The sequence below is a fragment of the Eumetopias jubatus genome, unplaced genomic scaffold (assembly GCF_037043125.1).
Source record: "Eumetopias jubatus isolate StellerSeaLion01/CBP00866 unplaced genomic scaffold, mEumJub1_p1.0 scaffold_10, whole genome shotgun sequence".
Lineage (NCBI taxonomy): Eukaryota > Metazoa > Chordata > Mammalia > Carnivora > Otariidae > Eumetopias > Eumetopias jubatus.
This window is the reverse complement of record NW_028274816.1, coordinates 104,584,225-104,597,716: the sequence shown is the minus strand read 5'-3', so window position 1 is coordinate 104,597,716 and position 13,492 is coordinate 104,584,225. Positions and strand designations below refer to the sequence as shown.

Here is a 13,492-nt window from a genome sequence, read left to right as displayed (position 1 = left end):
GCAACCAGCCCTGTCACGTAACCATAAATAAACAGCCCCACAGCCGTTGAGCCAGGTGAACAAGGATAGGCTCTGATCAAATGGTTTGGTTAGGCATGGATCTTTGCAGAAAGTGGTGGGAGAGGGAGCTTTGGAGGTAGGTTAAGCCAAAACATTATAAAAGTTAGGAAGTCTTCCTCCCTCCTTTCCTTCCTTCCTTTTATTCATCCATCAGCACCTTAAGGGAAAGATGATTATAGGCTAGTTAGCACTATATTAAGCATGGAAGTGACAAAGATGGAAACTGTTTCTGCCCTCAAGGAGCTCATGGTATGAAGGAGGTGACAGACACCTAAACAACTGACATCACTATAGTATAACAAAGGCTGTAATTGAAAAATGTACAAAGTAATGTATTAACACAGAGAAATAATTTTTTGCACAAGCAGCAAAGCATAAGGAGCTCTGGAGTCAAAACGTCCTTGGGCTGGATCCTGGCATGCCACATTGCAAGATGGGAAGTTTTCTGAGCCTCAGTTTCCCCATTATTAAAACAAAGATTTTATTAGTACCTAACCTACCTCATAAGGTTGCTGTGCGGATTAAATGAAGTAAAGCTCTGCTGACCCACTTCAGTCATTCAAATACCACTGTCATGAGTTTGTCATGTTCATATAGCAATGATATTTAATATTCTTACTTGTGTTGATTCACCTTTTTTAAGAAGTCTCCAACATTATGAAAAATTTCAAACATTCAACATAGGTGAAAGAATTTTATGTGGAACACCTATAAACCCACCACGTAGATTCTACAGTGAACAGTTTTACTATATTTACTATACTTGCTTTATCATATTTCTCTCTCTCTCTCTCTCTCTATATATATATATATATTCCTTTCTTCATCCACTAGCCATCTGATTTTCAGTGCATTTCAAAATAAGTTGCAGACAACAATGCACTTCCTCCTAAATACTTCAGCATGCTATCATTTTTAGAGAGAGAGTACAGGCATACACGTGCACATGCATGGTGAGAAAGGGGAAGAGGGCGAGGGAGAGAGAGAATCTTTCTTTTTTTAAGATTTTATTTTATTTATTTATTTATCACAGACAGCACAAGCAGGGGGAGTGGCAGCTGCAGGCAGAGGGAGAAACAGGCTCCCCACTGATGTGGGGCTCCATCCCAGGACCCTGGGATCATGATCTGGGCAAAAGGCAGATGCTTAACTGACTGAGCCACCCAGGCGCCCCAAGAGAGAGAATCTTAAGCAGGTTCCATGCTCAGCACAGAGGCCACGGCGGGGCTTGGTCTCATGACCCTGGGATCACAACCTGAGCCAAAATCAAAAGTTGGATGCTTAACCAACTGAGCCACCCAACCACCCCTCATCATGCATATCATTAACTAGAGTTCATATTTGTTTATAGTGTTTTTCATTTTATGTTAAAGTTACATAAAATGAAATATGTAAATCTTAAGTGTCCATTCACTAATTCTGACATATGCATACACCAGTGTAATCCAAGCCGCCATCAAGAAATGGAACATTACCATCATCCCCATTAAATTCCTTCATTCCCCTTCCTGGCTAATCTCTGTCCCACCCCCACCCCAGAGGCAACCACTCTTGTGATTTTTTTTTACCATAGATTAGTTTTGCCTTGTTCTAGAATTTCATATAACTGGAATAATACGATATACACTCTTTTCTTTCTTTTTTTTAAGATTTTATTTATTTATTTGATAAAGAGAGAGAAAACACAAGCAGGGGAAGCAGCAGGCAAACGGAGAGGGAGAAGCAAGCTCCCTGCGGGGCTCGATTCTAGGACCCTGAGATCATGACCTGAGCCGAAGGCAGACAGACATTCAACTGACTGAACGACCCAGCTGCCCCTACACTCTTTTCTATAAGGTTTTTATCAGCTTAATGTTTGTGAGATTCATCTATCTTGTATCAGTAATTCATTCCTTGTTATGGATGAGTAGTATTTCATTGTATGAATAAACCACAGATTTAAAAAATCATTTTCCTATTGGTGGGCCCTAGTCTGTTTCTGGTTTTGCCTATTATGAATAAAGTCTCTATGAACATTTCTATATACGTCTTTTTATAAGCATGTGTTTTCATTTATCCTGAGTAAAATCCTAAAAATGGAATTGCTGGGCCAGAAGGTCAGTCTACTTTAGTTTTGTACAAACTGCCAGATCTTTTCCCAAAATGGTATACCATTTTACATTCCCACCAATTAAGAGTTGGTGTCTGGTGTTGTCAGTCTTTATAATTTTAGGCATTCTGATGCGTGTATGGTGTAACAATGTGATTTCAATTTGCATTCCTCTGATGAGTAACGATGTCAAATACTTTTTCATGGGTTTACCCGCCATTTGTATCTCTTCCTTTATAAAATGCCTCCTCAAATCTTTACTCCATTACCCTTTTCTTCCTTCCTTCCTTCCTCCCTCCCTCCCTCCCTCCCTCCCTCTCTCTCTCTCTCTCTCTCTCTTTTTCTTTCTTTCTTTCTTTCTTTCTTTCTTTCTTTCTTTCTTTCTTTCTTTCTTTCTTTCTTTCTTTCTCTTTCTTTCTTTCTCTTTCTCTTTCTTTCTTTCTTTCTTTTTCTTTCTTTCTTTTCTTTCTTTCTTTCCCTCTCTCTCTCTTTCTCTCTTTCTTTCTTATTGGTTGCTTGGAGTTTATTTTCCACTTGGTGCAAGGCTCCCAGTTACAGGGTGTCAGGAAGGCTTGCGTGTGGAGCTTGGATAGTAAAGGGGGCGGTTTCTGCAGGGGAGACCAGGAAAGGCTGCTCCACCACCTCGGTGCACCTGGCCTTTACCCCATTTCTTAATTGGGTTATTTACAAGTCTTTTTACTTTTGAGTTGCAAGAGTTCTTTATATATTCTGAACACCAGTTCTCTGTCAGATCTGTATTTTGCAAATCATTTCTCCTAGTCTGTGGCTTGCCTGTCTCAACAGGGTCTTTTGACAAAGAAGTGAAGTCTCATTCATTAATATTTTCTTTTATGCTCTTTGTATCCTCTTGTTAAAGAAAAAACTACACATAACACTAGTTAAAGAACAAGGGTAAGGAAGACTTTATTTAAGGGGGACCTTGCAGTGGGGGAGAGAGAGGGACGTCAACTCTGAGAACAGCATGGCAATTTATAGCCAAGCAGCAGGGCAGAGCAGGGGGAGCAGGGTGGTGGTGGGGGTGCGGGGGTGGATGGAAAATTACTCAGAGGAAACATCAGGGGCAAGGGGGGATTTCTGGCTAAACTGACTTTACAGGATAGTGACTGACAGCAGGCCAGGATGATCAGACTTCGCCTACAGGACGGTGGGGGAGGAGGAAGCTGATCAGATATTGAAGGTGATCAGATCAGATTCTGATCCTGGCTAAACTGGCTTAACAGGATTCTTGCGAAAATTGAACAAGGCAGCTCCCGGCCTTAGCACCATCTTTTTGGAAACCTCTGCGCAAAGACAGCCAAGTGGAGGAAGAAGCGAATGCGCTGAGGTGTAAGAGAAGATGAGGCAGAGACCCAGTAAACTGCTAGCTTACGCACCCATGGAGTCATAGGAGCAGAAAGAAGGAAAGCCAGAGGCCAGGGACGATGGTATCAATGGTCGGACTGCACGCCTACCTTCTAGAGCTTGATTCAGTGGATATAGGACATCCATCGCCATCTGATCTCAACGCCCACCTTTAAGAGACCCACATTGCTCATACCAAAACAGTCCCTTTTGTGCAGGCTTCCACAGCATATATACTAAAATTGGAACCAGAACAGTCCCTTTTGGTCCTTTGCCCTGGAACTATGACTTTCGGGACTAATTGTTTCCATTTGTGGCTGAATGTAACACATGTACAATAAATCATCCCTTCTGTTATCTTCGCTGAAGGAAAAAAAAAATTGGACAAGGCAGACAAGAACTCAGAAGTCCCAAAGTCAGGGCCTAGTTGAAAAAGAGCTCAGAAGAGTCCATCCAAAGTTTGATCGTGGAGAGAATCTCTTGGTCACTCACTAAGAAACCTTTGCCAACCCTCAAGACACAAAGCCATTTTCCTATGTTTTCCTTTAACAGTTTGTCCATGATACTTCTTGAATTTTTTTGAGACAATCATTTAAGTATTGGACAGGGCAAGTTCATTTAAAAAGGGGAAACCTATCTGTAGAAATGTGTGTAGCTTGGTGTCACAGGCATCAATACTCACAACTCTACTCCAGGTCACATACAACCGGGAAGAGGTAGGTGGTCATGCCAATCAAAATGCTTAAGAAACGATGAGGGAGTTACAGAGCATGATAGTCTCCGATTCACTGATCTGCATTTTCTGCATTTGGGCCATTAGCCCAGAGCATCTGACTGGTTCCCTGGTTACTAAGAAGTGAGTCTTCCTGTATTCTAAAGAGTCTTAAATAGTACACACTTCAGGATGTCACTGAAATCATAGTCTCCTGCAGGCTTAACCGTAGTTATCTGCTGTGTGATGAAAGCTTCTGTAATGAGGCCACCTTGTGTTCACTGTCGCAATACTTATTTTAAATGATGGCCTTTTAATTACTAGGGTGAGAAGGTGGAGGTGGCTAGGTGTGTTGAAAGCAACTTCAAATATTGTCCGGCATGTGTCTGTCAAAACAGAAACACCATAAAAAGGGCAAGAAACTGAAGACACCTTTCATTTGACCAAATATGTGTATTGGTAGAATTATGTTTACTGGGTCACTGACAACTGCCATCCTTTTTTTAAAAATTAATTAATTTATTATTTCAGAGAGAGAAAGTGCTAGGGAGGGACAGAGGGAAAGAATCTCCAGCAGACTCCCTACTGAGCATGGAGCTTGACACCGGGCTTGATCTCAAGACCCTGAGATCGTGACCTGAGCCGAAATCAAGAGTGAGATGCTTAACTTAACCACCTGAGCCACCCAGGCAATCCAGACAACTCCCATCCTATATGGAGGACCCGGTGTGTGTCTAGCATAGTAGTCATGCTGTATTTTGGCTACTATGGACAAATGAGTGAATGAATACAAGAATGCAAGAAAACTCTTTCTCGGCCACCGTAAAGAGAGAGCAAATATGCCAAAGTGCTCGAGCGCTCCTCAGAAATTTCAACCTAAGAGATAGGCCACATGTATATACATTTGAAAATTCATATATAAATACTTCTCATAGAGCAACAAGTTTCTATGGATCATTATGTATTTATCTCCACTCCCTCTCCAAACTCTTAAAGTGTATAACTCTTAAAGGACAAAGAGAAGAATGGACAGGGAACAGAAGAATCATGCCAAACAGTTTTCAAAGATGGAAAGGAGGGGTGGGGGTGACTTTAGCACAGCAGAGGAAGCTGAAACCCAAGTGCCAACTGAGCCAGTGGTTCCCAATCTTGGGTGCACATTAATGTCACCTGGGAGAGAAACAAGTCGGAAAGCTAGGTTCCACTAGGCATCAATAGTTTAAAAATCTCTCTAGGTGTTTCAGCTCAGGTCATGATCTCCAGGGTCCTGGAATCAAGCCCCATGTCGGGCTCACTGCCCAGTGTCTGCTTGAGGATTTCTCTCCCTCTCCCCCTCCCCCCTTAAATAAATAAATAAATCTTTAAAAAAAAAAAAATCTCTCCGGGTATATGGCAGTCGTCAAAAACTTAAACATGGAGTTACCATCTGATTCAACAATTCTACTTCTGGGTATATACCCCAAAGAATTTAAAGTAGACACAAACAGTTATGTGTGTATCTGTCTTCCTAGCAGCATTATTCAAAATAGCCAAAAGGTGGAAGCAACCCAAGAGTCCATCAGTGGATAGATAAACAAAATGGGATATATCCATACAATGGAACATTATTCAGCCTTAACAAGGAAGGAAATTCTGACATGCTTCCCCACTGGGGAACTTGGAAAACTTTATGCTAAGTAAAATAAGGCAGACATAAAAACCAGATATCGTAGGAGTCCACTTACATGAGGTACCTAGAGTAGTCAAATTCATAGAAAGTGGAATGGTGGTTTTCAACAGTGAGAGCTGTGGAGAGGGACACAGAACTGTTTAATGTGTGAGGGAAAGTGGACTTCCTGAGAAGAAAATTTGGCATCACCAGGAAGGGCTGAGGAGTGGAGCAAATAGGGAATTTGGGTGAAAGTCTGTATACGGAACAGCAAAGATCCTTAATCTCTATCTCCAGTCCCACAGGTGAAAGATTTGTTGGAGAAACTGCATCTGTGAGCCCCAATTCCAACTGAGTGGCCAAGGGCTTTCAGAATAGCAGTGGGGATTAAACAAAAGTCTGCATGTTGAAAAGTGGGGTCACCAATACCCTTCCTCATTCTTCTCCTGCTCCCAAGATGCCCGCATCAAGGAGATATCCCAGGCAGGAGATCTCAGGATTTTTCTATGGAGAAACTGAATGGCCCAAGGAGTCAGGGAAGATGGTGACCCACAGATATAGACATTTGGAAGTTCCCAAATGAAAAGGCTGGGTCACTGTTGGAGAGCCCACAAGGGAGTTCACTAGTCAACAAGCCTACCCAAGAACAGAGCTTCCAATGGCCTTTAACCTATTAGAGGGAAAAAAGGCAATGCTTGGAGAAGAACACTTCAGAAACAACCATTATTTTAAAGAAACAAGAGAAAAAATGGTACCCATAAAACTAGAACAGGATGTAACGACAAAAAAAGCATTTGGGGCACATGAGAAAACTGAAATCTAAAAGCCAACAAAAAAGTGGAAAGATGGGGCGCCTGGGTGGCTCAGTTGGTTGGGTGTCTGCCTTTGGCTTGGCTCGTGGTCCCAGGGTCCTGAGATCAAGCCCCACATCGGGCTCCCTGCTCAGCAGGGAGTCTGCTTCTCCCTCTCTCTCTCTCTCTCAAATAAATAAAATCTTTATTTTTTTCTAAAGATTTTATTTATTTATTTGAGAGAGAGAGAGAGCACATGAGAGGAGGGAGTGTTAGAGGGAGAAGCAGACTCCCTGCTGAGCAGGGAGCCCGATGATGTGGGACTTGATCCTGGGACTCCAGGATCATGACCTGAGCCGAAGGCAGTCGCTTAACCAACTGAGCCACCCAGGCGCCCCTAAATAAAATCTTTAATAATAAAAAAACTACTAAGAGGAAAGTGCCCCTAACCTTTCAGAGAGGGAATTGCACAGTGTCAGAAATAATAAACTCTTCAGATCAGGCAGACATGTCCCTTCAAATTGTAGGAAAGCCTCAGTTAGAAGTTAGCCTAGGGCACCTGGGTGGCTTCGTTGGTTAAGCGACTGCCTTCAGGTCATGATCCTGGAGTCCCGGGATCGAGTCCCACATCGGGCTCCCTGCTCAGCGGGGAGTCTGCTTCTCCCTCTGATCCTCTTCCCTCTCGTGCTCTCTATCTCTCATTCTCTCTCTCTCTCAAATAAATAAATAAAATCTTTTAAAAAAAAACAAAAGAAGTTAGTCTAGAAAAGGTGGGTAGGTATTTTTAAAAAGATGTCTCTTCCTTGAGCTACAAACAAAGTGTCTCCCCCTGACCGCTGTGTGAACATGCTGACTTCCAGCAGACACAAAGCTCCCTGAGGACAGGGGCCCTATTTCATGTTTTCATTCACAGCTGTCTTGCAAGCTCTCTCAAAAAACATGTTGTATGAACCTCTTTAACTGATTGACATCAGATTGCTAAACTTGTGTTCATAGCTCTCACACCTAATTATTTTATTTTATTTCTTTATTAAAGAGTTTTATTTATTTGAGAGAGCACAGCAGGGGAGAGGGTCAGAGGGAGAAGCAGACTCCTGGCTGAGCAGGGAGCCCGATGCGGGGCTCGGTCCCAGGCCTCCAGGATCATGACCTGAGCCGAAGGCAGAGGCTTTAACTGACTGAGCCACCTGGGCACCCCTCTCACACCTAATTTTAGATTTAGAATTTCCTTCGGGACTTTGACTTAATTGAAGCCCAACGGGGTCCTCCAGGGGTCTCAGCTAAGTGTCACTGGAATGTAGGGGAAACTAGTAGTGTTTCAGTACAAGAATGAATTGAGAGTTCCTTGTCTTCTCTATTAACTCTGGCTGGGAGTTGAGAGGTACAGTGCATTTCCTTGCTTCCATGTAATGGAAGTAAAAAAGGGAGGAGGAAGGGGGCACCCGGATTTGAACCGGGGACCTCTTGATCTGCAGTCAAATGCTCTACCCCTGAGCTATACCCCCGTGCCCTGGGATCCTTCTCTTCTTTGTCCACTGAAGGTGACTCAGTACCATCAGGTTCCACCCCACACTGGAGCTCTGGCGAGCTTTGTGTTCTAAAGCTCCACCTTCTTTTGTATCCATCATCTGTTTTGCCTTTTCTCTTGGCCACCAATAAACTGGGTGGGGACACTTGAAAAATGACATCCTGGAAACTAGCTGAAAAGGAAACTGACAGAGCACCAGCGGAGAAAATGTCCACAAGCACTGTGTCAGAATTACCACGGTAGAATCCAGAGGCTAAAAAGCAACCCCAGATATCCCCTTGTTCACTGCCCTGACTCTTGATGGACTGAGGGTGGAAAGGAGAAGGAAGATGTCAGTTAGTTTGGCTGGGATGACTCTCAGGAAAATCAGGAAATCCTTCTCAGGGCAACCAAGGACAATCTCTTTGGACAAACCGTCTGCTCCTTTCTTGATGGGCAAACAGCAGCCAGCTTCTAGCCTGGGGCACTGCTGCTCCCTGAGCTTTGTGGAGGCTGAGGTGCGCAGCATCGTTCCTTCTTCTGACATGGGCCCAGGAGAATGGAGGCCTCCTTTCAAGCCTGGCACTCGTGGGCATGGAGTGTAAGGGAACAGGTCTGAGGACGCCCTCTCTCCTCCCACCTCCTCTCCAAAGGCTAGAGAAGCTGAGGCTGGAGAAACTAGCCCCCACCCCCAACCACAGGAAAGAAACAGCACACTTGGAGGCACAAATAACATCGTTTATATATAAATAGCATTAAGAATTCATCTAAACATCCGTCTTCTATTCAGGTCAAGGGGTGGGAAGGAAAGAGATGCTGTTAGAAGAGAGGGAATTGGGTGACCTCTCCAAAGACAGACGGGCGCTGGCGGAGGGCTGGGGTGTTCCGGCGATAGCCAAACCGACCATTGAACCCCTTGATCGTTTTCAGTTCAGCATTGTAGTGATCATGCCCAGTCACCTGCTGGAGGGAATGCCCTTGGGGGCAGAGAGAGAGGCCTGAGCCCCCATTCAGCCCCCTCTTGCTTTGCCCCTGCTCCCACAGGGCTGGTATAGAATGTGCTCCCCATGTCCCCGCTGAACCCTCCATCCTCAAACGTCTCAAGCCTCTTGATTAAAAGCCAAGGGTTGATGAAGTCCAGGAGACAGACAGCTTTCTAGAAACCAACCTGCATACCAGGAGTAGCACACAGGAGGAACGTGAATGCTATGTGCTAAGACAGGAGAGGACAGAAACTTCTGGGCTTGGCTGAACTTGCCTTGCTCCCAGGAAGACTGAAAATATTTCACCCTTGCTTCTGACCCATGCGGAGAAAATGGATGAGTTCAATTTGGCCAAATGGTGGAAAGGGTCATGTGACTAGAGTGTGACCAAAGGGCGTTGGGGTTGGGGTGGGCGGAGGGTTCACACTGTCGGAAAAACCTCTCTCAACCCTTCCTTTCCTGTTGCTCAGTTGGGCCTGGAAAAGCAGCAGGACACAGCCTGTTGAGGGAGCAGGGAGGGGAACATGGGCTTCAGAGTAGGAAAGAGTGGAATTCCAATCCCAGCTACCCTCCTCAGCCAGTCACTTTACCTCCCTACACTTGTTTGCTCAGCTGGAGCGCAGGGAGAGCGTGAGCGTAAAACCCACCTGACCTACAGCAGGTGTTTAGTCCCTAAATAGAAGGAGCATGGTGACACCATTCGGCTCATGTCTGAGAAGAAAAGCTGGGGACACAGTCCCAAGGCCTCTCCCCCACCCCCCCAAACCAGGGCTCTCTGTGGCCTGATTTCTCTCTCTGAACTGGGGACCTCACACCACTCTTCCAGGGGGGGGTTCACGTCGAGGCTGAAAAGCCGGGTGGCACTTGCCTGCCCCTGCCCAGTTTCTCCTGTTCAGGTATCTCTGTCCTTCCCCAAAAATGTGGAAATAATCCACTATCCAGCCGTCTCTTCCTGTGCCACCGTGATCCTGAGAGTGAGGGAGAAAACACAAGACTGTCAGCCACCATGCTGAGAGGTGCACACGCAAAACTCTCTTTGGGCTTGTTGCAAGGGGAGAGAGCCGAGGTCCCAGCCAGGGGTCGCCAGGCCAGACAGCTTAAATATGAATACACATAGTGACCTACTGCCTCTCAGGGAGAGGCAGCCTAGGTGGGCAGTTAAAGGCTCAATGTCTGCTGCCAGACAGACTGGTTATTATCCCAACGCTGCCACTCACAGGCTGTGTGACCCTAGGCCAGTGACACAGCTTTTCTGGACCTCAATTTCCTCCTCAGTAAAAGGAGGGTTGCTGTCAGATTTAAGTGAGATAATCCTTTTTTTTAAGATTTTATTTATTTATTTGACAGAGAAAGACACAGCGAGAGAGGGAACACAAGCAGGGGGAGTGGCAGAGGGAGAAGCAGGCTTCCCGCGGAGCAGGGAGCCCGATGCAGGGCTCCATCCCAGGATCCTGGGACCATGACCTGAGCCGAAGGTAGACACTTAACGACAGAGCCACCCAGGCGCCCCATAAGTGAGATAATTCAAATAAAGGGCCTGGCATAGTAAAGGTTCCTTTTTGTTTTTAAGATTTTATTTATTTGAGAGAGGGAGAAGATGAGCATGGGGAGGGGGAGCAGGGGGAGAAGCAGACTCCCTGCTGAGCAGGGCGCCCCAGGTGGGGCTGGATCCCAGGACCCCAGGATCACGACCTGAAGGCAGACGCTTAACCGACTGAGCAATCCAGGCGCCCCTAATTTACTTTAAAAATAAACGATATCATGGGGCTCCTGGCTGGCTTAGTCCGCAGAGCATGCCACTCTTGATCTTGGGGTCCTGAGCTCAAGCACCACGTTGGCAGCAGAGTTTACTTAAAAACAAAACAAAAACCCCATTATCTTTATGTAAATGATAAATGTAAAAATGACAGTCGTGATGATTAAACCCTTATAAAATGGAACATAGAAAGTTTCCAAATTGTGCACATCATATTATTTTCAAGCTTTTAAATACTCAAGTTTTTCTTTTTCTCTGGTTCCTTTGGTCATAAAAATTAGGCCAGTAGAGACCCCGTACATACTCCAGCATGGGACACACAGACGGGTCCATATACATGCAATGCACACACCCAAACACCAAGACCACACACACACACACACACACACACACACACACACACACACACACACACACACACACCAAGATTTGTTCGCAGAATAACCCCCATTAACCCCGCCTGTCCCCTCCCCATACCACTGTGACATATGTACACAAACACTGGAGGCAAAAGTGTTGGGAGAAGTAGCAGCCATCAGCAATAAGGTAAGGATCTTTGATCCCAGGTAGGACTCGGCTGAGGAGAAGAGGCAACACCCACGAGGGAAAAGGCCGGGGGTAAGCGAGGTCCGCAGAGGTTTGGGAAGTTTCCTTCCCACCCGCTCACAGAAAGTCCCATCGAGCGAGCCTCCACCCCACCCCCCCCACGCTCGGCCCCGGTAATTGTGACATCACCAAAGGAGGGCGCCCCGCCTGGAGGGTCTAGGCGTTGCTTTGTCTCGTTCGCTGAAGTCACAAGGATTTTCGCGCTTTTAGAGAATCTGCGGGTCCGTAACGTCAAAAAGGACAATGAACCGATTGGTTTGGCCGAGGCGGGCTTCAAGCCCCGTTCCCTAAGGTTTGCAGAAACCCCAAATGAGATCGCTCTCAAATTCGGGGGTGGAAAGTGATTCCGCGAGCTCAGTGAGCTCAATCCGGGTCAGCGGCCTGCGCTAGTTCCCTTTCATGGAGAAAGCCGAGGGGGCGGGGGTGGGAATGGGGAGCCCTCCCAAGAGGTAAGATGCCCGGATTTGGGAAGTCGCGCCCCGCCGCCAGGGTCAAGCTCGGCGGGGACAGCCGGTGGGATCGTCCGGGGCGCTCTTCTAATAACCTGTTGGGTTTTCCGCAGAATGGGCGGAACCACGTGGCTCTGGAAGTACCGGCGGGCGTGGTGATCCTGCTGGGCGTTGTAGGGCGGAATCGCCGACCAGAGCTTGGGCCTCAGGCGCTCATGGGCGCGGGCCTTGGTGCTCACCGCCACGCCGTCCAAGACGAAGCTCTTCTCTAGCCGCAGAGGACACTCGCAGAAGTGCGACATCTCAACCACTGCAGCCTCCAAGGGCCTTTCTGGTGGGAGTGGAGGGCCCTAGCTAGGCAGGGGCTCCCCTGCGCATTAGTCGCATTGTTACGTGGTGCGGTGTCAAAGACTCCTGTGACACAAACCGTACCGTCCCACCCAACAGGGTAGGCTCTCAGGGCTGTGGGGTTAAGTCACTCGCAAGGCCCCGAGGCGAAGGGTGACTAAGAGGGGACCAATGCAGGAGGCATTGGATTTTGGAGAGGGTATTTCTGAATTTAGGGGTGCGAACGCAGGCCCACTCCTCCTCCTCCCCGCTCCCCTCCTTACTATATACATTTACTAAACTCATTTCCGGGGAAGAACTGGTACCCAGAATGGATCAGAAAGAGTTCAGATACCATCTACTTCCAACTCTCATTTTTCATAATTCTAAGTTGAAGCTCAGAAACATTGGGATATTCCCTAAATCCATTTAGTGGCAGATCCAGAACCAGAATTCAGGTCTCCCGACTTCCCACTAAGTCCACTTAAAGCACTTCTCCCCACCTTATTGTTTTCATCAGCCAGTACTCCTCCTCCTCCTGTTAAAAGTTTTTTTAAAAACCAGGAGAGCCCGAATGGGGCTCCCTGCCCAGGGAAAGTCTGCTTCTCCCTCTGCCCCTCCTACAGCTCGGGCTCTAATAAAATCTTTTTAAAAGCGCCTGGGTGGCTCAGTTGGTTAAGCGACTGCCTTCGGCTCAGGTCATGATCTTGGAGTCCCGGGATCGAGTCCCGCATCGGGTTCCCTGCTCGGCGAGGAGCCTGCTTCTCCCTCTGACCCTCCCCCTTCTCATGTACTCTCTCTCTCTCATTCTCGCTCTCTGAAATAAATAAATCTTTAAAAAAAAAAAAAAACCCATCAGGTTAACACATTGCCATGTTTTCCTCTAATTTTGTGGATGTGACAGGATACAGCAAACCATTAACAATGAGTTCCTCTAGTTGCTGTGATTACAGGCAACTTTTACTTTTTATTTCCAAAATTTAATAAACCCCTTACAAAGATGCTTTACACATCAAGGTGCCTTATTCAGTGCCCCTCACACCAACTCTATGAGGTGCTATTATCCTAACACGAGACAGAACACGAGACAAAAGGATCAGGGAAATCTTTTATATTCACTATTATATGAAAGCACATTTTTTTAAGATTTGAGAGACCGTGAGAGTAGTGCAGGATCGGGGTGAGAGGGAGCAGACTCTCCG

At 46.3% G+C, this 13,492-nt stretch overlaps 1 protein-coding gene and 1 non-coding gene across 2 annotated transcripts; both read right to left on the bottom strand.

Annotated features, from left to right (window-relative positions):
* Nucleotides 1-8,095: 8,095 nt before the first annotated feature.
* TRNAC-GCA (transfer RNA cysteine (anticodon GCA)) lies at nucleotides 8,096-8,167 on the bottom strand. The gene has a single exon. It is a non-coding gene; the product is annotated as a tRNA-Cys (tRNA).
* Nucleotides 8,168-8,952: 785 nt separating this feature from the next.
* SPMAP1 (sperm microtubule associated protein 1) lies at nucleotides 8,953-12,265 on the bottom strand. Its single transcript, XM_028089897.1, has 3 exons — nucleotides 12,059-12,265; nucleotides 10,021-10,120; nucleotides 8,953-9,146 (listed from the first exon to the last, which is right to left on the bottom strand). The coding sequence occupies exons 1-3, from the start codon at nucleotides 12,263-12,265 to the stop codon at nucleotides 8,989-8,991; spliced, it is 465 nt and encodes a 154-aa protein (XP_027945698.1). The 3' UTR covers nucleotides 8,953-8,988.
* Nucleotides 12,266-13,492: the final 1,227 nt, after the last annotated feature.